This window comes from Mytilus californianus, unplaced genomic scaffold (genome assembly GCF_021869535.1).
Source record: "Mytilus californianus isolate M0D057914Y unplaced genomic scaffold, xbMytCali1.0.p SCAF_6, whole genome shotgun sequence".
NCBI lineage: Eukaryota > Metazoa > Mollusca > Bivalvia > Mytilida > Mytilidae > Mytilus > Mytilus californianus.
Window position 1 is genome coordinate 93,730,133 of NW_026262712.1, and position 27,263 is coordinate 93,757,395.

Here is a 27,263-nt window from a genome sequence, read left to right on the forward strand (position 1 = left end):
TCCGTGTTGAAGGCCGTACCTTGACCTATAATGGTTTACTTTTATAAATTGTAACTTGGATGGAGAGTTGTCTCATTGGCACTCATACCACATCTTCCTATATCTAAAAGCTAAATGTTTTGAAGAATTTGTCATGCTGTTTTTCCTCTTTCCATTTGTTTTACTTTGTCTCTTCTGTAGTTGAATAAACGGTATGTTTTTATGACCCACCTACGATAGTAGTTGGGGCATTATGTTTTCTGATCTGTGCTTCTGTTCGTTCGTCCGTCCGTTCGTCCGTCCGTCCGTTCGTCCGTCCGTCCGTCTGTCGCGATACAGGTTAAAGTTTTTGGTCAAGGTAGTTTTTGATGAAGTTGAAGTCCAATCAACTTGAAACTAAGTACACATGTTCCCTATGATATGATCTTTCTAATTTTAATGCCAGATTCGGATTTTGACCCCCAATTTCACGGTCCACTGAACATAGAAAATGACAGTGCGAGTGTGGCATCCGTGTACTATGGACACATTCTTGTTTTTTCTATTATTGCAGGGAATATGGTGACCTCTAGTTGTTAGTATCTTTGTTCTTTAATGGACAATTTTTTCATTGACAATCATACAACATCTCCTTATTTTCATATTGCTATTACGATTTTATATCTATTGAGTTATGTGTTGGATATTTTAAATAGGTCTAGATCCGGCTGGTCCAGAATCTAATACCGCCGATCAAAGAGTAAGATTGGACCCCTCAGATGCTACATTTGTTGATATTATTCATACTGATGGTGGTAAGTGTTATCTATTATTGTTTTGTAGAGTACAGATCTTAGGACCGTAATAAGCGTATACAATAACATATCAAATGCTGCATATTTTCAATCTTTCAGAATTCATAAAAAGACCTCGCATTATTCAGTTATGTTCAAATATGCAATGAATCTTGGAATTGTACTATAACATTACAAAAAAAAATAGTCGACAGATAGAGTTCGAGATATCGAGATATGAGAATAAGAACAGAAAAACAAGTTACAAAGACATATATCTTGAAAGATAATCCAAATCACATACCACAACTACAAAACAGAAAATATCGAATTCATCTAAGGGAGCAACCATTTAACTTCAAAGTGGGGGGGGGGGGGGGGGGGGGGGGGGGGGTTATGTTTTTTTTTCGGAGTCAATTTTTCTGCGAACAATTTTTTTTTAGTTTTTCGACGCTATCAATCAAATTATTTTTTTTTCAAAATTTAACACTATAAGTTAATTGGAAAATCTGGATTCAGAATATTTGTTTTGTCATCTGCTTGACAAGAATATTTTTTTTCATCAAATTGTGGATCAGAAAATTTTTTTTTAGAAAAAAAACCATATATCGAATATCAATGTTTGGACTCAACCAAGAAAACAGATCTGCTCCAGACAGACTTTGCTTCAGGCGAAACAGTAAGAACAGGTCTGCTTCAGGTCTACCCTAGTCAAATATCTGGTTTTGATGAGCCCCGAAGACGGATCTCTGATCTGCCACATTAATTTTCCTAATACTCAAAGTGGCAGGCGTTATTTTGTATTTACATACATCTCTCCAACTAAACGGAGTCTCAGAAAGCAAACCTGTGAAGTATATGTGGCCGTTCGTTTTCTCGTTTGAATTATTTCACATGTTGTCTTGTCGGGGCCTTTTATAGCTGAGTACACGTGTTGAAGGCCATACGGTGACATATAGTTACCTACATCCACGTCATTTGAACTCTTGTGGATAGTTCTCTCATTGAAAATCATACCACATTTCTTTATTTTTATATTAAACAAAGGCTTTGTGAAAAAAAAATCATAATTCCGTAATCAAAAATCATAATCCCGTAGTCATAAATCCATCAGAAAAAACTGCAGTTATACGAGTTTATTCACACAAAAGAAAATTGAGTACAGGGAGCGTATTCACAAAGCATCCGTAAACTAACAGACTCGTTAACGAAAGTAAGCTTCCAAAAGTTGTGTTTTTCATCCTTTGCGAGTGCTTGCTTGTTGGTGTTTTATTTTGTCTGAGTTTAAAAAGAATATTCGGAATATCTTGAAAAAATTTAGAAATTATTTCAATTTTCTGTTAACAAAGCCCGATGTATGTCCCAAATATAAAAATACGAGGATGTAGAATGCTTGCCAATAAGACAACTCTCCACTGGAGACAGAATAATGTAGCTTAGTCGTTATTTAGCTTAAAACAAAACCATTCTACACTGCTTTATAGTTATATGGATGAAATTATTGAACTATTATTTATATATCAAATTAAAGCGACACACTGTAAGGCATTTTTAGTTTATCATAGAAAGGTTTTAATTTTTGTGTGTGATTTTCTACTGGGCTGGTCAGTAGGTTTTGAAAATTTAAAAAGAAGCAAAACCGATAAAAGACTGACATATTATAAGATGATTTAAAGCAAACAATAATTCTAATTGAAGTTATCTTTCTGCATAGGTTAGAATTGTGTCCATTTGTTAATCCTGTAAAAGTAAATATACAAAACCAAGTTTAAAATATCACTATACTTAAAGAAAAATAATATATTTGCAATGTTCGTTTGTCATGCGACATTTTCAACAATTCATTTCAGCGCTTGGATTTCGACATACAATGGGACATGTCGATTTTTATCCAAATGGTGGCAAAGTTCAGCCGGGTTGCTTATTTGATAGTAAGTATAGCTGAAGTTTTTTGTCCGTATTATATTTGAAAATGTAACTTAATTGCAGAAACTCTTATTGGTAAATGTTCAGATATAATTAACACATTATCTGAAGCAATAAAAAATTATATTAATGATAAAAACAGAACATTATGATGAAGTACAAATATTCATAGAAAAACAAAACACTGACGAAAATTACTTTACTCCAAGACTTATCATGGTTATCTTCAATGGAACATTAAAATCAAACGTACATATTTTGATGATCTTGCTTCATTAGACATGCATTGCATACATGCAAGCAAACGAAGTATAAATACGCGAAGATCTAATTTTACCAAAAAAGTATGACAAACCTTTCACGACCAGTTAACATTTGATAATTACAATCTGCTTCAAGTGTGGTAGCTGCTCTGTCTTCAAAGATTCTGTCATGCTAGAGGAAATATCAATATAAAAGTAGTATCAATAACCCTTACATATCTCTCGTGCCATTACAGAATCTAATGCATTCTGGATTTTTTTCTTCACAAACGTACTCTAAAACACTGTGATTGGCTAAAAACGTTCCAAACAATTAAAATTCAACCAATAACCTGTCATCGTTTTTCATTTACGGGTGAGAACAATGAAATTACCCATGGTCCTTCTACAACGGCTGATTAAGTCATGGGAAAATTATGGTTGTTTCGCGAAACTGAACAATTCTTTTCTTTTCTTTTTCATATTTTGCTAGATTTGTATCGGTAAATTCACTGTTAATATACTATTTTAATTGCAGAGATTGCACCATTTTATAGCTGTGGTCATATGAGGTCGGTTTACTACTTTATAGAATCAATAAATACGAATTGCCATTTTTCATCTCATCCATGTGATAGTGAAGATGATTACAAGAACTTACTCTGTACCGGATGTGGGATTGGTTGTCAAGAGATGGGATACCATATTTCACGCAATGCTCGTGGAACATTTTATTTGAAAACTAGTCCTAATTCACTGTGTCTAAACTACCCCGGCAAAAAATGTTTGGACTCGATAGTATCTAATGTCCGGTACGGTGACGGACAATCAACAGACAGAGAAAAGGTAGAATTTCTGTTTATTTATTTGTTTTTTAATGACACTGAAGAATAAACATACACATATAACTATTTTCGATTGTGTGATGTAATATTTTCTACAAACGTTCTAGATTAATGGAGAAATAAGCAAAAAGGCACATGAAAATGGTGAATTGAGTGAACCTTGCTACGAATTTGTTTAATTTCTTTTTAAATTTAGCACATTGTACGGAAAATAAAGTACTGAAAGAAAGATATTAACACAGAGATTGCCTGGCTAGTCACTATGAGCACCTCAATATTTGCATTTCTGTGCATGGAACGAAAGAAATGGGTCATGTCAAAATGGAAGGACCCTGTTTCGTCAGTGTTGTTTATTACAAAAGGACCCTGTTTTGTCTCAGTATAGGACCCGGTTTTGTTTTGTTTTGAAACCACAAATTTATGAAAAGCTACGTTAGCACGGATCTGGACATTGCCCATCGGAAGAAATTAAATATTTGAGTCAAAAAGATGTTATAAAGATGTTATTGCAATACAAACGTGTTAAAATATATTTCAAACGGGAACTTTTCGAAATAGGGAGTAGGCATTTTTGAATGCTATACGTATACCTCATTGATCTTATCTTCGACCTAAGTTTAAATGGAAATAAATACGTTATATCATGTACTTACATTAATTCCTTATGATAGAAAAAAGAAGATGTGGTGTGATTACCAATGAGACAGCTCGTCACAAGAGATCAAATGACACAGAAATTGACAACTATAGGTCGCCGTACGGCCTTCAACAATGAACAAAGCTCATACAACATAGTCAGCTATAAAAGGCCCCGAAATGACAAGTGTAAAATAATTCAAACGAGGAAACTAACGGCCTAATTTATGTACAAAAAAAAATGAACGAAAAACAAATATGTAACACAGCAACAAACGACAACCACTCAAATACAGGCTCCTGGCTTGGGACAGGTAAATGTATACAGAATGTGGCGGGGTTAAACATCTTAGCGGGATCCAAACCCTCCCCTAACCTAGGAAATTGGTGTAACAGTACAACATAAGAACGAAATATAAAAATCAGTTGAAAAAGGCTTAAGTCATCAGATGGATACAAATAGAAATACATCTCAAAAATGTTTATTTGTTTTCTATACTACTGAATGATGTAAGAATAAGAAGATGTGGAATGATTGTGTTACCATATCAATTTATCAAAAGAGTAAGGATAGTATGCTTTACTACACTATACGCTATGTTTAAAATATTTTTACTCATTCGTTCATCCATTGACGGACAGTGAGAGAAAAAGCTCCGTTTTGAAGGCCGTACTTTGACCTATAATGGTTTACTTTTACAAATTGTGACTTGAATGGAGAGTTGTCTCATTGGCACTCATACCACATCTTCTTATATCTATTAGAACTTTTTTGATATCTCAATCAAAATGGTTGCCTTTCGAACGTGTATTTTATGTCCGCTTCGAAATACACAAGTTCTAAACTTCCCCATTAGAAACAAAATAATTCTATCATGCCATGCTCTACGCTCATTTTAACATAGGTAGGCATTATATTTGTCAATATTTTATACCTGGCAACTCTTGGTTTAAAAATTTTAACAAATATAATGCCTTCCTATGTTAAAATGAGCATTGAGCATGGCATGAAAGAATTATTTCTTTTTATAAATAAAAGTTGGTTTGCAACATTATAACGTCCAATATCTTCTTATTCGTCTTCGTAGGACAACCTAATTGGCAATTTAGCCCGTGAAAAATGACAATGAGACAGCTTTCCATCAGAGACCAAATGACGTAAAAGTTAACAAATATAGAACACCGTATGGCATCCAACAATGAGAAACGTCCATACGGCATAGCAAGCTAAAAATGGCCCCGAAATGAAAACTGTAAAAAAAACTAATGTGGAAACTAACGACCTAGATTTATGTACAAAATAAAAAACGAAAAACAAATACATGTATGATATATGGCAACAAAAGACAACAACCGATTTACAGGCTTAACTCATTTGATTACAGAGCCCCTATAGTAAATATGCGATTGGCGGCTGTCTCTGTTTTTTCGTCTTTTATGAAATTTTATTATGGTATACGATATAGTTACATTATATCAGTGGCGGATCCAGGGGAGTAGAGGGAGTACGCCGACCCCCCCCCTTTTTGGTGGCTAGAAATAATTTTTTTATCATGTTTTTTACGATTTATATATGATTTTTTATTTAGCATAAAATCGTTAAAAAAAGTTCCCCTTGCTACGCTCGGCTGTATAAAATCCGTTTATGAATACGCCCCTTTCAAAAATCATGGCCTCGGTCCGCCCTTGCATATTAACAATTTTAAACTTGACCAAATTGCTTAAATTGTAGAACATTTGTCAATGTACGATAATCATTATACAATGAAGAGATAAAGCTATATATAATAGTTGTACTATATAGGGCAGTTGTTAACAACTTGATACTAGTGCATTAAGAATTTGTTAATGTTAAAAAAAAAAGAAAAAAAAAAGAAAAAAAAAAAGAGATAAAACATCGTTTATTTATAAAAATTACTAATTAAATAATCATTATTGCAATTTCCGGATGGCCTAAGACTTTTATACTAATTTATACTTAGTATTATTGTAACAAGAAGGGGTAAACAGATTTTAACGCACTATTACTGTGATCCTTTGCGCCGCATGGAAATTCCTTTTCTTTGGCGATTCTGCATGCACATACATTTGTCTTATTATGTTGCTTTATAATGAACGTTTAGTTTCAGAATATTTATTTTCAAACGATTATACTGTCTTCCCTTTAAGTAGAGCGGAACACTAAGATAACCATCTTGTTGTCCCAGAAAATCACATATCAAATGTGCGTCCTTAAATTTTCAAGGCCGTACACTAATTAAGTTTGAACACTTAAATTTATATATAGATGATATAAAAAAATCTAATTCCGTTTCAAAACCTTCATTTCTTTTTAATTTTTCCTTTTTTTATACAAAACAAAGTTGAAATTTGCTTTGTTCTAATATAGCAGGAATTCAAGTGTTTACGGATTCAAAAAGGTTATAAGTTATCCTCTGAAAGAAAATGTTTTTCAACGATCCCTCAATCTGCTGTTGAACGCCATATTTTAATTTTCGTCATGCGATTATGCATTATTTTCTATGACAAAACCGGGTCTGTTTTGTGAAATTTAAGGACAAAACCGGGTCGTACACATTGACAAAACCGGGTGCTTCAATTTTGACATGACCCACATCTTTCATTCCATGCACAGACATGCAAATATTGAGGCGATCATAGTGAAAAGTCTTGAAATCTCCGTGTTAATATCTTTCTTTCCGTACCTTTCTTTCCGTAAAATGTGCTCAATTTAAAGAGAAATTAAACAAATTCGAGGCAGGGTTCACTCAATTCACCATTTTGATGTGCATTTTTACTTATTTCTCCATAAATCTAGAACGGTGGTAGAAAATATTACATCACACTATCGAAAATAGTTATATGTGTATGTATATTCTTCAATATCATTAAAACAACATATAAATAAACAGAATTTCTACATTTCTCTGTCTGTTGATTGTCCGTCACCGTACCGGACATTAGATACTATTGAGTCCAAACATTTTTCGCCGGGGTAGTTTAGATACAGTGTAATTATCCATATTGTGCTGGTTCACATTAAATTACAATTGACGTAATATCTTATTTTTGTATCTGTCTTCATTTCGGTATCTTTAATAACTACATATTTGTTGTTTTACCGAGACGTAGCGAGTATATAGCAACTGATTATTGGGGTTGAAAAACAGAAATAAAGGAATATACTATTAGGCCTAAATGTAAAAATCGGATAGTAATTTTATTTACTGAATTTACACCAGATTAAAAAAATTATGACACGAAACAGTAAAGCTTCATCGAAAACGTTTCTTGAAACAGCTGTCCTAATATCAGAGGCATTACAACTAAAATTTTAAAGGCTGCAAAGGGAATATCAAAATAGTGTTGATTAATAACGGTCTGCATCAAAAACACATAATGACTATTTGTCATTCTGCTCCTTTACACAGATTTTAAATATCAAAAAGGTATCAAATGTTTCACTTTTTGTTTCATTTATTTCAATTGGGTACCTGTAACAAAGAGAACAACAACCCTAGTAGTAAGACACATACAGTTTTAACCAATACATATCTGAGTTATACCACTTTGTCCGACAAATTTTACTTTAAACGACTAAAACTGACGAAAAAAGGAAGATCTAACAATTTTTAAATGTTCGTCACCTCAATCCGCCTCAGCATCTTTACGTCATCGCAATCCGCCTCAACATATTACGTCATCTCAATCCGCCTCAACATATCTTTACGTAACCTCAATCCGCCTCAACATATTTTTACGTCATCTCAATCCGCCTCAACATATCTTTAAGTCACCTCAATCCGCCTCACCGTATCTTTACGTCACATCAATCCGCCTCAACATATCTTTACGTCATCTCGATCCGCCTCAACATATCTTTACGTCACCTCAATCCGCCTCAACATATCTTTACGTCATCGCGATCCGCCTCAACATATCTTTACGTCACCCCAATCCGCCTCAGTCCGCCTCAACATATCTTTACGTCATCTCAATCTGCCTCAACATATCTTTACGTCATCTCAATCTGCCTCAACTTATCTTACTTAACCTCAATCCGCCTCAACATATCTTTACGTCATCTCAATGCGCCTCAACATATCTTTACGTCACCTCAACCGCCTCATCATATCTTTACGTCAACCTCAGTCAGCCTCAACATATCTGTTCGTCACCTCAATCCGCCTCAACATATCTTTACGTTATCTCAATCCGCCTCAACATATCTTTAAGTCACACCAATCCGCCTCAACATATCTTTACGTCACCTCAATCCGCCTTAACATATCTTAACGTCATCTCAATCCGCCTCAATATATCTTTACGTCATCTCAATCCGCCTCAACATATCTTTACGTCATCTCAATCCGCCTCAACATATCTTTACGTCACCTCAATCCGCTTCAACATATCTTTACGAAACTTAAAACACTTTTAGAATATGATACAATATTTACCCTGAAGGATGCTCCTGTTTGCGAGCAGTAAAGGTAGCAAAGAAAAACCCGTCAAAACTTACACATTCCGCACGTGCAAGTGCATCAGCAAAAACGTTTGATACAATTATTTATTGAAATTCCAAAAGTTTAGTTTTTTTTGGATAAAATAATGGACAAAGAGATAGTAATAATAATAATTACTATACTATATATAAAAATATTGTTTGCGGTGAGCTAAATGGGTTGGAAATTATCCCTATTTTTTTTTTTAAATGTAAGGAGAGATATACAAATAATATGAATACACAGAACCTCAATATAATCCATTATTTGCTAAAATGTAACATTTCTAATTGTTTTCCCTTTATAAAAGCGTATCAGATTTGTATAATTTCCATTTATACAGTGGAAATCTTCATCTTTTAATACATTATTGTCAAATTAAAAGCCCGAGGTTTCGACATGATTTTACTTTTCGGAACGTATTGGATGATGTTCGAAATAACCTGAACTGACAGAAATATGAAGGTCATCGCTTCACAAGTAAATCTAACCAGCTTGAAAACTAATGTATAGGTGAGAACATTTTTCTTACAATTCTGTAGTGAGTTATAGAAACATATCTATATCTACACTGCAATGTTGATTGAACGTTGGTTAACGATCAAGTTGAGATCATAGTAATCTAGTGTGTCAACAATTACCTCCCTTGCAATCATGCGGTATTAAGTAACCTAATAAACTAAACCGTCGCACCCTTCATAATGTTATCCGTAAGAAAAATACACTGGTTAGGAAAGTTTACAAGCAAAACAATATTATGTATACCTATTTAATGGATGTTTATATTTATTTTGACCGAACTATGCATGAACCTCTTCAACTGATTTTTATAGTTTGTTCTTGTCTTGTACTGTTATTACACCACTGTCCCTGGTTAGAAGGAGGGTTGAACGCTCATAAACATGATTAACCCCGACACATTCTTTATGTGCCTGTCCCAAGTCAAGAGCCTGTAATTCAGTGGTTGTCGTTGGTTCGTGTATGTCATATTTGTTTTTCGTTAATTATTTTGTTATGAATTAGGCCGTTAGTTTTCTCAATTGAATTGTTTCATATTTTTATGTCGGGGCCTTTGGGTTTTTCTCATTGTTGAAGGCCATACGCGGTTGCCTATAATTGCTTACATCCACTTAAATATAACTTTGGTGGATAGTTGTCTCATTGGCAATCATACAACATCTCCTTATTTTCATATGGTTTACAGAAGCTGAACGTGTCACTGTCGTTCTGAGTACTATAAGAACGTACCATGGGTACGTTTTGTGTAATTAAAAGTAATCATGTTGAAATAAAAGCTGTTAATGATCACAGGTTAAACCCGACCTTAAAAGCGTACCCATGTTGCCGTTTTGGAATTTTTGGCAATTAAGTTAATGATGCTGAACCAGCACTTGCATCATGGTAGTCATATCAGAAGTAGACGAAATCTAAGCATTACCTGGAGCAATAAACACTTTTAAATATGCAATAATTCTTAATGATCTGTGTACTTCTCTTCCTTTCAAGTTACCTTGGTAATCATTTAAAAAAAATAAGGCTGTAAATCTACCTTTTTAACGCCTACTTGCATTTGTTATGTGAATATGTGTAAATGTATAGTATTTTGTTCTGCAAACATACCACTATATACTTGAACATATGCAATGAATTAACTAATAATATAGTGTGCCGTTTATTCGTATTTCTTTAATGATTTTTTCTTCAAATCCTGTTAAAAAGTAAAATAACAAAAATACCGAACTCCAAGGAAAATTCAAAACGGAAAGTCCCTTATCAAATGTCAAAATCCATCAAACGAATGGAAAACAACTGTCATATTCCTGACTTGGTACAGGCATTTCCTTATGTAGAAAATGGTGAATTAAATCTGGTTTTATAGCTAACTAAACCTCTCACTTGTACGACAGTCGCATAAAATTCCATTATATTGACAACAATGTGTAAACAAAACAAACAGACATAATAGGTCAAAATGTCAAAAATAGGGGTACAGCAGTCAACATTGTTTTATAATCTTAATCACTATAAAAAACAAACAAATATGTCATCAAAGAAAAACAAAATGGCATAAAATGACACCAAAGAATTCAAGCTTTAAATGAAATCTTTCTTAGATGCACAAATTCATGTTGTATTCTATCAGTGATGTCTTAATTGTCTAGTCACAATAATTCACTGTCAATCACTGAAGCTTACTTGTCGTTGGATTCGTCCAACTCATATGTTCATAGTTATAAAATCAGTACTAAAGCACATATGCGCAACCTTCCCGAGTGAAAACTCTTTCCCAAAGTTGACTCTCTAAATGGAAGACATAAACAAAGCATCGAAATGAAAATAAATGTATATTGGTATGACGCAAAGACTAGTACCCCGCTAGTTTTTGCTTTCGAAGTAAAAACTTTAAAACGGATGTTATTATTATTCAAAAAAAAAAATAATAAAAATTTTTAAAGCAAAGATGGAAGTTATCCCAGAACCTTAACTCTTAAACTGCACATTTAATTTATCCAACAGATTTTTTCTTACACAAAATATGACTGCATTGAGTACATTTAAGGGTAAAAACCCTGAATATATAAAAACTTTAAAAAAAAAATACACTATACAGCTGCCACTTTTAGCTCAAACAAATAAAGAATGTATGTGTCATTAGAATGAACAGATTCAGGAAATGAATAAAAACAATATTGAAAAATAGCCGATTCTTCAAATATTATGTGGTCAAGAGAAAAAAAGATGTAACAGACAAATATCATTGGTTTAAATATAATGAAACAGCTAGTGTCACGACCCCTTTAGTCAGCATTTTTTTGTGTTGACATGAAATATCATTGATATTTCATTTTCTGATTTTGACTGCTGATAAAATGTTGAATTATTCGAACTAAGGTTTCTTTTTACCGCAAGGCATAGATTCTTTAACCGTATTTGACAGTTTTTTTCCGTTTTTTAAATGCTCTTCAACTTCATATTAGATTTGGCTTCCCAACTGCCCCACCGATGAATCTGATGCACACGAAACGCGCATCTGGAGTACCAAACTATAAGCAAGCTTTCATTTTTTAAAGTTTTAATAGAATATTACACAGACGATAAACGATCGATCAACATGAATCGAATGAATGTCAGTATGTTTAAGCGATTGCCAAATATATCGCATCATTTATATTACTTAGTTTAAACATATTTTATTTACTCAAAGTAAAATGAATTGGACACAAGTAAACCATACTTATGAAGTCCATTCCGAATTTCAATATATAACAATACAATATTAATATGAGCATGCAATATTTCAAAATATACAATACTTTCAGAGTCTAGCTATTGAAAAAAGATGAAATAATAATAACTGAAAAATTGGAAATGATGGTGATGATGTGAATGTACCGCAAATATACTATATTCAGCATCATATGACAAGAAATCTCTCAAACCATTTAATAAATTCGAAAACATGTTTAAATATCTGGATGTTTTGTTCATACGAGAGGTTCGAATTACCAGATGTTAGTAACTAAATATTCAATATAAGGTCATCAGCGAGTCATCTTGGATTATTTATCAAAATTTCTCTCTGGTCTGTATATAAAGAACAGTCGAAAGGATAATGGTGTACAGTTTCAATGTTTCACCCACAAAGACAAGATGGGTCAGCAATTACTATTGTATCTTTCTTGTCCAATGAAAGATTTATAGTAGCTGATTCACAGATATCATTTAAAACAATGCAATGCATTAAAGAAGATATTGGAAAGGTAAGTCAGGCTATTTATTACAAAAAAAAAGAGCATTACATACTTAATAGAAAACAGAAGAATATTACAGAAAGGCAGAACAGTTAATCGAAACAATACTTGGACGATGTATGGGGACTGTGAGTTGTAATTGTAGTTTTCTTAACCTGTAATAAAATTGTGTATTGTTATGTTTCTGTTTATGAAAAGAAGACATTTTAACAAATATTTGTAATTACTATATATATAAATGCCTAAGAATGTAACTGTAACACGGTAATGAGTGTTATAAAAGTAGTTGTTATATTTTATAGATTAACCCAACATTTCTGCATCTCTTTAATACTAGTCCATCAGGTGCAAAAGTACTTTTATAGATCGAAATAACAAGTTCATGTATAATTATAAAGATACTTATATTTTCTGTTTCCCATTTGTTCAACTATTTAAAATAGGTTTTCTTATCTCTCATAAATGTTTCTGTGTGTATTATCAGATATATAAAATTTGCGAAGCAAGTAAGCACTTACTAGTACGTATATAGATAATAATATTTCCAATATACCTTACATTATTTAAAACAACCTTAAGATGATCACACAAGATGGACGAATTTTAACATAATAATGTTGATATATTGATTTAAATACAAACTATTGCTTTTTCGTGAAAAATAAAAAAAAAAAATTATGCTAATTTTACAAGTATTTTGCGATGAAATATGACTTCTTTTCAAATGAGATGATACACACATTATTGATCTGATGATGACTTTATGTTTGCATTTTATACTATATATATATATATATATATATGTTGTGCTTAATTTTGTCCATTACTTTATTTAATTATTCAAAATAATGAACAAGATTTAGCTATAACCCTCTAACAATGTTTTAATCGATCAGCTTTTCTTGAGCATCAATATAACAAATTCGATGATTTTAACTTTGAAATGGTCAACTTCCCATTTCTCAATTAATATGCTAAGCTCATGCATGCTCACCCTATATTGACTTCATTATAAGAGATACTAAGGGGATATTCAAACTCATATGTCAAAAACAAACTGACCAAGCCATTGCAAAAAAGTAAAATTTCTGTATTCTTTTACTTTTTTGCCCATTATTCTCTATTCTTTATATTTTAGCACCTCATTATTCTCTATTCTTAATTTTTTTGACCCATTTTTTTTCTCAGTGTTGGCCCATTATACTCTTTTCTGTAAACCTCATCCAGACGCTCATGAAGGATAAAATATAATCGGCAATATATTGAATATATATATCAACGTACGCTCGTAAAAATTCGTATAAATTATGTATGTCTCTCATTTTTTTGTAGTATTAACAAGTAATCAATGGCACACTGTACAATATAAATCACTCCTGTTATACACCATAAAACAAAATGTTTCTTTTGATACAAAAATTAAAGACTTTTATTCGCATAGTATCGAAATACAATAAGCCTTTTACTAAATAATGGTTTTTAAAAAAAATAAAATGAGTAAGTACTCTTTGACATTTAAAAAAAGAAAGAATAGACAACCTGGGACCAAGAGACTGTATTAGTCATGTAAGTCACAAATGCGACAAATTGTCATAAAATAAATAAATAAACAAACTATAAAAACAAAATCAAAAATTGTATTATAATATAACGCAAGACAGCTCGGATTAATTTAAAGACAACTCGGACCACTTTTAAAGATAACTCGGACTCGTTTGAAAAGACAACTCGGACCAGTTTGAAAGACAACTAGGACTAATTTTAAAGGCAGCTCGGACTCGATTTTAAGTCAGCTCGGACTAGATTTTAAGTCGGCTCGGAAGGGGTCTGTAAGGGGTTTACAGAATATAGAATGAGAGCAAAAAATGCAGAATAAAGTGAAAAAAAAAATAAAGAACAAAAAAAAAATAGGCTAAAACAAAAAGAATAGAGGAAATCTGGGTGTTGAAATATAAGGAGTAGATAATAGTAATAAAGAAAATAAATAAAGAATAGACGGGAAAATAGTATGAAAATAAAGAATAAAGCAAATGAAACAAATATAAGACAGTTGTCATAAGTGATCCGAATTATTTTTTAAATTGGTTATAGTTATATGCTTAAGTTGGTCTTCGTTGTCTTTACAGGCGGTCCGAGTTATCCTAAAATGGTCAGATTTGTCTTGTTCCACCTTGTTTTTGGTCCAAATTGTCATGTACTAGTATTTGCTTGCAGCATACACAGAAAATGTAATAAGCTTATTAGGTATTTCTACTTTTCTGTGGAAATACCTATTGTATTTGTTCTGATTATTATTATGTTTTCCTTCCGCTAAATTTTGTTCTCGCGTAAAAATAAGATATTTCTTATATAGTATCATACAGTTTATGCGCTTGTTATTTTCACACATTCTAAGCCGAACAATTTTTTTTGTAAGAGTTATCTCCCTATTCACTGTTTATCAAGTGTGTGCATCTACTTTGTAACAAAAAAAGATATCGCTAAAAATTCTTTTTCTAAATTGTTCGTTACATCCACAGAAATTTTTGGCTAATTTGAATCGAAGCGATTCGATGAAATTTTATAGGAGTTATCTACCTTTACCAAATAAATGTGTCGGTATGTTTTTTTAACTCATAAACCATTAACAACCATGCAATATTTTTATTTGAGGTTCCTAGGTCCTAACTTAGAAAATGAGGTCAAGGTCAAAGGTTAAGGTCAAGTTCTCAATTTGGACTTTTCCTTGTTATATATGAAGAAACAATTGCAAAATGTTTGCTTTATTGTAATGAAGATATGTTACATTTGGTTTGAAACAATCTAATGGTATCTTATAGGAGTTAGTGCCCCTGAAATGTCTAATTATAAGGTTAATTGATTATTACTTCATTATAAAGCCTTATGACCTTTCACAAAAGGTTGGGTGACATATGACCTTGAGAAATGACAACCGGAAGTGATCTTCAGAAAACCGGAAGTATCCATTTTTGCACTTTCTTCATGGAAAAGTACTCGGAATCCATATATTTTGTAATTTTAATTCATTAACTAAAGCCTAGAAATGACTTTCGATAAACCGGAAGTGGTCAATTATCTCCTGGTTTACAGGCAAAAGTATATAGAAACTATATTTTTGGAATAAGTGTGAAAGAAACTATCATATGAGACCGGAAGTGACAATTACTTCACCGGAAGTAGCTAATTATCTCCCTTATTTCACTCAGAAGTATATAGAAACCACTTATTTATCGCATCAGTATGAAGAAACTGTTAAAATGCCAATTTTAACTTTGAGTAAACAAGAACTAGCTTCTTTTCAATAAATTTGAAAATTGCCGTGGAAAGACCTTCAATTGTTCACTGAACAATTGGTTTTTAATTTTTAAAAGTGTTTGTATGGTTAAACACTGTTTATCTCGTCTACCTGAAAAATCTAAGTTGGAACGACCAAAGACATAATATCGTCGCTGGGCTACAAAAATGTCGTAATGTAAAAACTACCTTTTCACACAAACGGGCTTGGCGGGAGGAAATATCTAATATTCCAAAATATCATACATTTAGCCTAATCAAAACTTTTGAAAAAAGTCATGTGACAAAATTGAATCTCAATTAATTGTAAAATCTTGAACCATTCAAAAATAAAATAGATTTTGAGTAAATGAGAGCATGCTTCTGATTTTGAGATAAAGAAAGTAACTAACGAAAATGTCGAAAGAATCTTTAAAAAAAATAAACATCAACAAGGTTACAGGAGCTGATGGTATTTCAGCAAAAATTGTAAAAAATTATAATCTCATATTGCACCTCAGCTAACTACTCTTGTTAATTTGTCATTGAAAATAACTGTTTCCCTGATAAACTAAAAGAAGCCCAAGTGACCCCTTCATAAACAGAGTAACCCATTATTGAAAACAAACTATAGACCAGTTAGTGTCTTACCCATCTTTTCTGAAATCTTTGAAAAAATATATGAAATTCAACTATCAAAATACTTTGACAAAATATTTAACCCTTTTTATGTGATTTCAGACGTGGACATGAATGTTAAACCACATTACTTATTTTCAGTATATGAAATAAGCACACATGGTCCTTCCAGTCATTATCTGGTTACTATTATTCTAAAAAGATATGAAGATACTAACTTAAGAACATTTTAGCAAATTTCTTGTTTTAGGTCATTAAAAATCTTACTTTGTGAAGAACCGGACTGAATCCAAAAACAAATACACCGTGGACGATATTATCAAAATGCTGGACCTTTTGATCGACAACACATTTGTTGAGGTTTTTTTAATATTTCATCAGACAATCTGTATTCATATGGGTACTAACTGTGCACCACTACTGACCGACTTGTTTTTTTGCTCATCTGAAGCAGCAGTATTCATACAAAACCTTCTCAAAGACAAAAACAAACCACCTTTAATTTCACTTTAAAATATATATTGATAATTCTTGTCATTTTATAACCCGCATTTATGTGAGATAAGTTAACTTAATGCTATCGAAATTAGAACGTCTGCTTCATATTTTGATGTTTTCCTCGATATTGACACAAAAAGTCGACTTCAAACTAGAATCTATAACAAACGTTATGATTTCAATTTTCCAATAGTGAACTCCCTATTTCACTGAAGTATCATACCCTCTTTCGCCTCATATTGCGTTTACATATCTCAATCGACGGGTGTCCTGCTTACCCTTCCGGAGCACCTGAGATCACAGCCAGTTTTTGGTGGGGTTCGTGTTGCTCAGTCTTTAGTGTTCATGTTGTGCTTTGTGCACTATTGTTTGTCTGTTTTTTTTTTTTTAGCCATGGCGTTCTCTAATTTTCTTCGACTTATGAGTTTAAATGTCCCTCTAGTATCTTTGATAGTTTTTGCTCGTGCATGTACACGATATGAGGACTTCATTGCAGCCGTATGCCCTTACACAGATTATGAGGAAAACGACTAAAATCGACACTACATAAAGTTTTACTGTCACCATCACGAATTAGTTGACTGATACGATATATCTGTCTCTCAACTCACTAGCAGCATGTTTTTGCAGTCTTAGATCTTTATACGCAGCTCATATTGTAAAAGCACATCTAATTACACCTCGTATATAAGACCATATGCTGGCGTCTATATGTCTTTTTATTACTTTGTGTCGTTTTGTTGCTATTCTTCAAATGTATCATACTTTGAATACAAAATTATTAGACAAAAAGTCACCACGACCCTTCTTGAAACGCAAAGAATTAAAAATATGCATGTCATTACCAAATTAAAACATAACTAAATTTGTATTTTCTTTTCAAACGGGATGTATAGAGACACACACACGTTCATTTTTATCTATAAAGAAGTCACTTCTAACTATCCTACTACCTGTCGATACATTTATTTTTGGCATTGCACAAGTCATGTCTTCTTTGACTGTTCATGGCGTTAAAATACTAAATCCCTGGGATGTATTTTAGTTGATTTTAGTCTCTGATGCATGATTTTTTATTATTAATTGTTTTGGCTTTGAACTATAGCTGTCAGTAACTGCGAGTACTCTCAAATCGTACTTTCTTTTTAATTTGACCTGTTGATACTTTTTGTAATGCTTTTTTGTTATTTAATGTTAACATGGATCTTGTCCATATACCAGCTTTGATTATTTGGTATTTAATTACTACAAATTTTCACTTCTTCGTACTATGAACATCAAAATTTATTTCATTTTTCCTTAGATGCTATTCTTGGACCTGTGCAGGAAGTTTTATCTAGCACTAATTGAATATTTTTATTGTTGATATTCACCCCATATGTACCAAGTATTAGTTTTATTGATATTAAAGAAATTTCTTGGTATTCCTAAACGGAAGATTTTATACACACAGAAGAAGAAGTATACATAACAACAAAATTATTTTCATTTAACTGTGTATAATATGACGCAGGTTTCTTCAAAAGTGATGATTTTCTATAAATTGTTTGAAATTTCACAGTGATAACATACTTTAACTTTGTTTAAACCTGTTTATTTACTTTTGACTTTAATTATTTATCCCTTGTAATTTTTCATTAACTGTGTATTTGCATTCAGGTGTCACAGGTCAAATTTATTCGTTCATTGTGTGTTAATTTACGTTTTTTGATTGAGTTAAGCCTTCCAATTGATATTTTATAGTGTGTTTTTCTATGTTGTGATGTTATACTATTGTTTCAGAAAAGGGAGAAGGTTTGGTACCATTAAAACGTTTAATCCCGCTGCAAATGTTTGCACCTGTCCTAAGTCAGGAATCTGATTACAGTAGTTGTCGACTGTTTATGTAGTTCATACATGTTTCTCGTTTCTCGTTTTTATATAGATTAGACCGTTGGTTTTTCCGTTTGAATGGTTTTACACTAGTAATTTTTTGGGGCCCTTTATAGCTTGCTGTTCGGTGTGAGCCAATGCTCCGTGTTGAAGGCCGTACCTTGACCTATAATGGTTTACTTTTATAAATTGAAACTTGGATGGAGAGTTGTCTCATTGGCACTCATACCACATTTTCCTATATCTATGTTATGTATAAAGAGCTCTTATACTTTTATGGTTATCATTCTGACTAATAAAATATTGTATACTAGTATCACATTTCCATAGACTGTATGAACAATTCAGTTATCATCTTGATGAAAAAGTTCGTTTCTTAGGTACCCTCACCCTGTCAGATAAATTTTCAAACGATTCGAAAGCTCTATTGGAAGATACGCGACATAGAAAAACACAAATATAATTTTGGACTGAGAGAAAAAAACTAATTATTTTGCAATGTTGATTCGAGGGTCACTGATGAGTCATTTGTAGACAAAACGCGCGTCATGCGTACAAAATATAAGCCTGGTACTTTTTTTTTATAGTTTTTTTTAAAACTTTTAATATCTGTTACTTGGTTTTGTTTATTCATGAACATACTGGGAAACCTTAGAAAGATCAATATATCATTAACTTGTATTTTTATCATCAATGTGGTACACCATTAATGAAAGACCATTGATAATTTATTTGGTAAACATTATTATAATATACATATGGTATTAACATATCTCATGATGCGATGTATCGTCTTTAGCAACATATTGCGTTGTAATTAAACAACCGGTATTGTTTGAATATTCTATCATGACATCTAAAAGACTATAAACTATAAAGAATGTAAGTAATAAAAATCTTTATTTCGTATATATCTTAATAATATTTAAAGATGACTTCTGATTAAAACATACCAAAGGGCCGTAAAAAATTAAACACGTTGGAGAAAGATGACTAACAACATTTAAAAAATCTACAAAAACGAAAACATTGACAAAAATCCGCAAAACGTACATTAAAACATTAAGGTTAGTGGCACATGAATCCCAACATAAAAAACAGTGATAAAATCATGTGTACTGGGAGGGTCAACAGTCCTTACATTTGGATTTACATCTGGCCTTACAAAATTTGTGCTCGAAAAACCAAGTTAAGTATTTTGAGTGTTTGCCTTTTGAGTCCAATAATAGTACCAACAATTTGTATGACTGTGAGGCCTTATGAACACTGATATATCAGCAAATACAAGATGTTTTCTATTGGAGAGGTTATCTCTAGAATGACCAAATCTTGCAACGTTTTACCTTAATGATGTTTTTGTACATTATTAAAATGGTAACTTTGGTCCTCCAGAGACAACCCGAATATGAAAAGTTGACAAAAAAACCCCTTCATTATATGAAGTTTATCTATGCCCTACATAACTCCTGGTTAATATTGTCGACTATGTAAATCGTAAAGATCTAGCTGTAAAGTGTTCAAGTATGTGATAGTGAGTACTGATATTCATTTGCATATTTTAAACATATCTTGATTAACATTCGAGTGTCCTCTATACATATAAAAAAAATATGCTAGAAATTCTATTCAAAAGAATCTCTATCTGTGTCATTCCTATCTCCATGCCAATGAAAATGAAAATCACACTTATAAATTTAATACGTCCGAAACGCTCTTTTGAATTTACCTTCATCAGAAACGTTCAGGCAAAACAAAATGAATACCAACCATATACAACTACTTGCATAAGTGAGGAAATTATTACCAAAAGGGACCTTATAAGAATAATTAAACCCGTTGAAATATAAACATCGCGTAATATTCAGGCAAAATGTTTGATTTGATACCAATTTTCTTCAGATCATTAAACGGAAAATTCGTGATTTTTACTTATAGTTTAAATATGTTCATTATAACATAAAATACATATTCACAAAGTTTTATCGCTATATGTGCAGCCATTGCCTGATATAGTTGGAACCTTAGTTTTTGATAATTTATAATGTTTTCAACGGTAAATCTAAAAAAAAATGTTATATATAATATCAGTCAAAAACACTGTCTACTAAGCTGATGACACATGTACCCTCGGGTTACTAGCAATCTTTAAGCAGTGTTTGAAAATGAAAATAAAAACATTTTATAAATGTGATGCGTTCTAAGCGTTTGCTGAATAGACTTTCTTCAGCAACGCCCAAAAAAAATGAAAATAGCTAGTTAATAATAATGATTGATAAACTATACCAGTAGATTTTTAAAAATATGTATGGGTTCATAATCACGAAGACCAATAAACTGCAGTAGGGAGAAAATGATTATTTGCGTCATGTCACATTGTGTTCACTTTACCTGTTTTAAGTATGTAATAAATGTTTGAAACGAATTCTTTTGTTAAACTTAGAAAAAAAATAAATACTGAACTGGTTGCTAGCGGTTGACCAGAATTTGAAAAAAAAACGAATAACGAAAAAAGTAAAATAACAAAAATACCGAACTCGTAGGAAAATTTAAAACGGAAAGTCCTTTATTAAACGACAAAATCAAAAGCTCAAACACATAAAATAAATGGAAAACAACTGTCATATTCCTGACTTGGTACATGCATTTCCTTATGTAGAAAATGGTAGATTAATATAAAAATAAGAAGATGAGGTATGATTGCCAATGAGACAACTGCCCACCAAAGTTCAAAACCTGGTTTTATAAATTGTGATCAGAATAACTGTTTTTATCAAACTTACGGTTTAATTGCCACCTTTGTATCTTTTCCTTCTTTTTAATCGTTTACAGATTTTCGTTTATATTAGAAATTATACAAGTCTACTCGGGGAAAATAAAATCCAAAATAGGGGAACCGTACACAGGAGCGTGCAGAGATGAACACTATAGATTTTAAAGTCTTAGCTGATAATTAAAATTTGAAAAATACGAAATAATATATTGTATCTGGACACAAGTTTTCCCTTGATGATGTCTTGGTCGGATCCTTTTATTCATACGCGACGTCCGATCTAATATTATTGCTCATATTTGATTCTTTAAGTATGCGTATATATAGAACACCCAGATAATAGTGAACGATCTTTCAGAAAGAAATGGAAACAGGGATGGCCCCACCGTATGCCGACATTGTTTTATTGGCAAGTTAGAACATCAAATTTTCAATCCTTCTCTTTATCAACCTCTCTGTTTGTTCCGATTCATTGACGACATTTGATTAAAGTGGGATAAGAATGAGCAAAAACTTGTTCATTCATCATGCCAACGCTACACAAGTGATCATAATAATAGATCTATATTGCAAGCCAATTTACTAATTTTCTCCACTGAGTTTTCATTCACAACATTACACCTAAAACATTTCCTAGAACCAGGCTATCAGAATTAAGCGGATCTTTTCCACAAATGATACTGTTGCAAATGCATTACAAGAACCCCTAGGTCACATAAAACACCGGTCTATAAAAGAAAAGACATTGCTAGAGGTTTTTTCTCGTGCTAATAACATCAGCCGGGACAAACTTTTATCGTATAAAGAGAAATAGGTCAACAAAAGAGTCGAGTATGTGTCCACTTACCATCCTAAATTTCACAAATTGTCACATTTTATCCGCGAAAATTAGAAAGAAATCGAGAAACATTCTAAATTATCCAAGATCTTCTCTGCTCCACCCGTACTAGCTGTCATTAGGCAAACAATTCTTAAAGACTGCCATTGAAGGGTTGGTATATCTACTAATCTAGGCTCATCGTCAGCAGGCTCTTGCAAGCTTTGTTGGAGCAAAAAATGTCCGACTGCAAGCAAAACCTGCGTATCCAGATTTTCAACAGTCATTCCACTGCTACGAAATACACCATATTTTGCGATGTTACTTCCAAGACTACTAGAACTTTGTATCTAATTCATTGTTAATGTGGAAAACAGTATGGTTTTAACATTTCACAAACGTATGAACGGCCATCATAGTGACTTTGACTGTAAGCCAGACCTTTCACAAAGTTTACATTTGAAATCCCTAACCGCATTTAGGCAAATCTTAATCGACTGATTATTACCAACATTTATCACAACATAGCTTGGTCTATGGAGGAGAGAGTTACAAGGGAAATATTTTTGATAAGAAAGTTAAAAATGTTGGCACCAAAAGGGATCAATGAAAAGGTGTTGTTAAAACTACAGCAGCTGGAATTGTTATTCTATTTAGGATGTATACATACACGACATTGTCTATTGTAAATACTTAATTTACATGAACTTTCAGATTTTGAATGATAAAAGTAACCTAACCGCATTGGTTGTCAAAAGTTTATGATGCAGAAGCAATAAAAACTGCAAGTCAAATAATTAGACAATACCAAGACTCAAAACAAAGACAAAAGACTAACAGTACGCAAAACACGAAACAAAAAAACTTTATCGTGCGCTTCATGAATCCCACCAAAAACATAAAAGTAAATACTATTGAATAGTGACATTCAGCAGTAAGAGTCGATACTTGTAGCATATCAAAACTTGCCTAAAATACCAGACCTATACATTTGGTGCGCCATATGAGCTTGTCGATCATACACGACAATAAGTGTAATTCGAATTACAAATGGAACATAATGACACATTAGAACTAGTGAACTCCCTATTTCACTGAAGTATCATACCCTCTTTCGCCTCATATTGCGTTTACATATCTCAATCGACGGGTGTCCTGCTTACCATTCCGGAGCACCTGAGATCACAGCCAGTTTTTGGTGGGGTTCGTGTTGCTCAGTCTTTAGTGTTCATGTTGTGCTTTGTGCACTATTGTTTGTCTGTTTTTTTTTTTTAGCCATGGCGTTCTCTAATTTTCTTCGACTTATGAGTTTAAATGTCCCTCTAGTATCTTTGATAGTTTTTGCTCGTGCATGTACACGATATGAGGACTTCATTGCAGCCGTATGCCCTTACACAGATTATGAGGAAAACGACTAAAATCGACACTACATAAAGTTTTACTGTCACCATCACGAATTAGTTGACTGATACGATATATCTGTCTCTCAACTCACTAGCAGCATGTTTTTGCAGTCTTAGATCTTTATACGCAGCTCATATTGTAAAAGCACATCTAATTACACCTCGTATATAAGACCATATGCTGGCGTCTATATGTCTTTTTATTACTTTGTGTCGTTTTGTTGCTATTCTTCAAATGTATCATACTTTGAATACAAAATTATTAGACAAAAAGTCACCACGACCCTTCTTGAAACGCAAAGAATTAAAAATATGCATGTCATTACCAAATTAAAACATAACTAAATTTGTATTTTCTTTTCAAACGGGATGTATAGAGACACACACACGTTCATTTTTATCTATAAAGAAGTCACTTCTAACTATCCTACTACCTGTCGATACATTTATTTTTGGCATTGCACAAGTCATGTCTTCTTTGACTGTTCATGGCGTTAAAATACTAAATCCCTGGGATGTATTTTAGTTGATTTTAGTCTCTGATGCATGATTTTTTATTATTAATTGTTTTGGCTTTGAACTATAGCTGTCAGTAACTGCGAGTACTCTCAAATCGTACTTTCTTTTTAATTTGACCTGTTGATACTTTTTGTAATGCTTTTTTGTTATTTAATGTTAACATGGATCTTGTCCATATACCAGCTTTGATTATTTGGTATTTAATTACTACAAATTTTCACTTCTTCGTACTATGAACATCAAAATTTATTTCATTTTTCCTTAGATGCTATTCTTGGACCTGTGCAGGAAGTTTTATCTAGCACTAATTGAATATTTTTATTGTTGATATTCACCCCATATGTACCAAGTATTAGTTTTATTGATATTAAAGAAATTTCTTGGTATTCCTAAACGGAAGATTTTATACACACAGAAGAAGAAGTATACATAACAACAAAATTATTTTCATTTACCTGTGTATAATATGACGCAGGTTTCTTCAAAAGTGATGATTTTCTATAAATTGTTTGAAATTTCACAGTGATAACATACTTTAACTTTGTTTAAACCTGTTTATTTACTTTTGACTTTAATTATTTATCCCTTGTAATTTTTCATTAACTGTGTATTTGCATTCAGGTGTCACAGGTCAAATTTATTCGTTCATTGTGTGTTAATTTACGTTTTTTGATTGAGTTAAGCCTTCCAATTGATATTTTATAGTGTGTTTTTCTATGTTGTGATGTTATACTATTGTTTCAGAAAAGGGAGAAGGTTTGGTACCATTAAAACGTTTAATCCCGCTGCAAATGTTTGCACCTGTCCTAAGTCAGGAATCTGATTACAGTAGTTGTCGACTGTTTATGTAGTTCATACGTGTTTCTCGTTTCTCGTTTTTATATAGATTAGACCGTTGGTTTTTCCGTTTGAATGGTTTTACACTAGTAATTTTTTGGGGCCCTTTATAGCTTGCTGTTCGGTGTGAGCCAATGCTCCGTGTTGAAGGCCGTACCTTGACCTATAATGGTTTACTTTTATAAATTGAAACTTGGATGGAGAGTTGTCTCATTGGCACTCATACCACATTTTCCTATATCTATGTTATGTATAAAGAGCTCTTATACTTTTATGGTTATCATTCTGACTAATAAAATATTGTATACTAGTATCACATTTCCATAGACTGTATGAACAATTCAGTTATCATCTTGATGAAAAAGTTCGTTTCTTAGGTACCCTCACCCTGTCAGATAAATTTTCAAACGATTCGAAAGCTCTATTGGAAGATACGCGACATAGAAAAACACAAATATAATTTTGGACTGAGAGAAAAAAACTAATTATTTTGCAATGTTGATTCGAGGGTCACTGATGAGTCATTTGTAGACAAAACGCGCGTCATGCGTACAAAATATAAGCCTGGTACTTTTTTTTTATAGTTTTTTTTAAAACTTTTAATATCTGTTACTTGGTTTTGTTTATTCATGAACATACTGGGAAACCTTAGAAAGATCAATATATCATTAACTTGTATTTTTATCATCAATGTGGTACACCATTAATGAAAGACCATTGATAATTTATTTGGTAAACATTATTATAATATACATATGGTATTAACATATCTCATGATGCGATGTATCGTCTTTAGCAACATATTGCGTTGTAATTAAACAACCGGTATTGTTTGAATATTCTATCATGACATCTAAAAGACTATAAACTATAAAGAATGTAAGTAATAAAAATCTTTATTTCGTATATATCTTAATAATATTTAAAGATGACTTCTGATTAAAACATACCAAAGGGCCGTAAAAAATTAAACACGTTGGAGAAAGATGACTAACAACATTTAAAAAATCTACAAAAACGAAAACATTGACAAAAATCCGCAAAACGTACATTAAAACATTAAGGTTAGTGGCACATGAATCCCAACATAAAAAACAGTGATAAAATCATGTGTACTGGGAGGGTCAACAGTCCTTACATTTGGATTTACATCTGGCCTTACAAAATTTGTGCTCGAAAAACCAAGTTAAGTATTTTGAGTGTTTGCCTTTTGAGTCCAATAATAGTACCAACAATTTGTATGACTGTGAGGCCTTATGAACACTGATATATCAGCAAATACAAGATGTTTTCTATTGGAGAGGTTATCTCTAGAATGACCAAATCTTGCAACGTTTTACCTTAATGATGTTTTTGTACATTATTAAAATGGTAACTTTGGTCCTCCAGAGACAACCCGAATATGAAAAGTTGACAAAAAAACCCCTTCATTATATGAAGTTTATCTATGCCCTACATAACTCCTGGTTAATATTGTCGACTATGTAAATCGTAAAGATCTAGCTGTAAAGTGTTCAAGTATGTGATAGTGAGTACTGATATTCATTTGCATATTTTAAACATATCTTGATTAACATTCGAGTGTCCTCTATACATATAAAAAAAATATGCTAGAAATTCTATTCAAAAGAATCTCTATCTGTGTCATTCCTATCTCCATGCCAATGAAAATGAAAATCACACTTATAAATTTAATACGTCCGAAACGCTCTTTTGAATTTACCTTCATCAGAAACGTTCAGGCAAAACAAAATGAATACCAACCATATACAACTACTTGCATAAGTGAGGAAATTATTACCAAAAGGGACCTTATAAGAATAATTAAACCCGTTGAAATATAAACATCGCGTAATATTCAGGCAAAATGTTTGATTTGATACCAATTTTCTTCAGATCATTAAACGGAAAATTCGTGATTTTTACTTATAGTTTAAATATGTTCATTATAACATAAAATACATATTCACAAAGTTT

General features: G+C 32.2%; 1 protein-coding gene across 1 annotated transcript in view; it reads left to right on the forward strand.

Annotated features, from left to right (window-relative positions):
• The window catches only part of LOC127706669 (inactive pancreatic lipase-related protein 1-like), a 54,456-nt gene that overhangs the window by 6,921 nt on the left and 20,272 nt on the right, over positions 1 to 27,263 (forward strand). Inside the window, exons 4-6 of the mRNA XM_052211326.1 lie at positions 675 to 773; positions 2,603 to 2,683; positions 3,459 to 3,680. Of these exons, the coding sequence (XP_052067286.1) occupies positions 675 to 773; positions 2,603 to 2,683; positions 3,459 to 3,680 (402 nt within the window). The remainder of the gene's footprint in view (positions 1 to 674; positions 774 to 2,602; positions 2,684 to 3,458; positions 3,681 to 27,263) is intronic.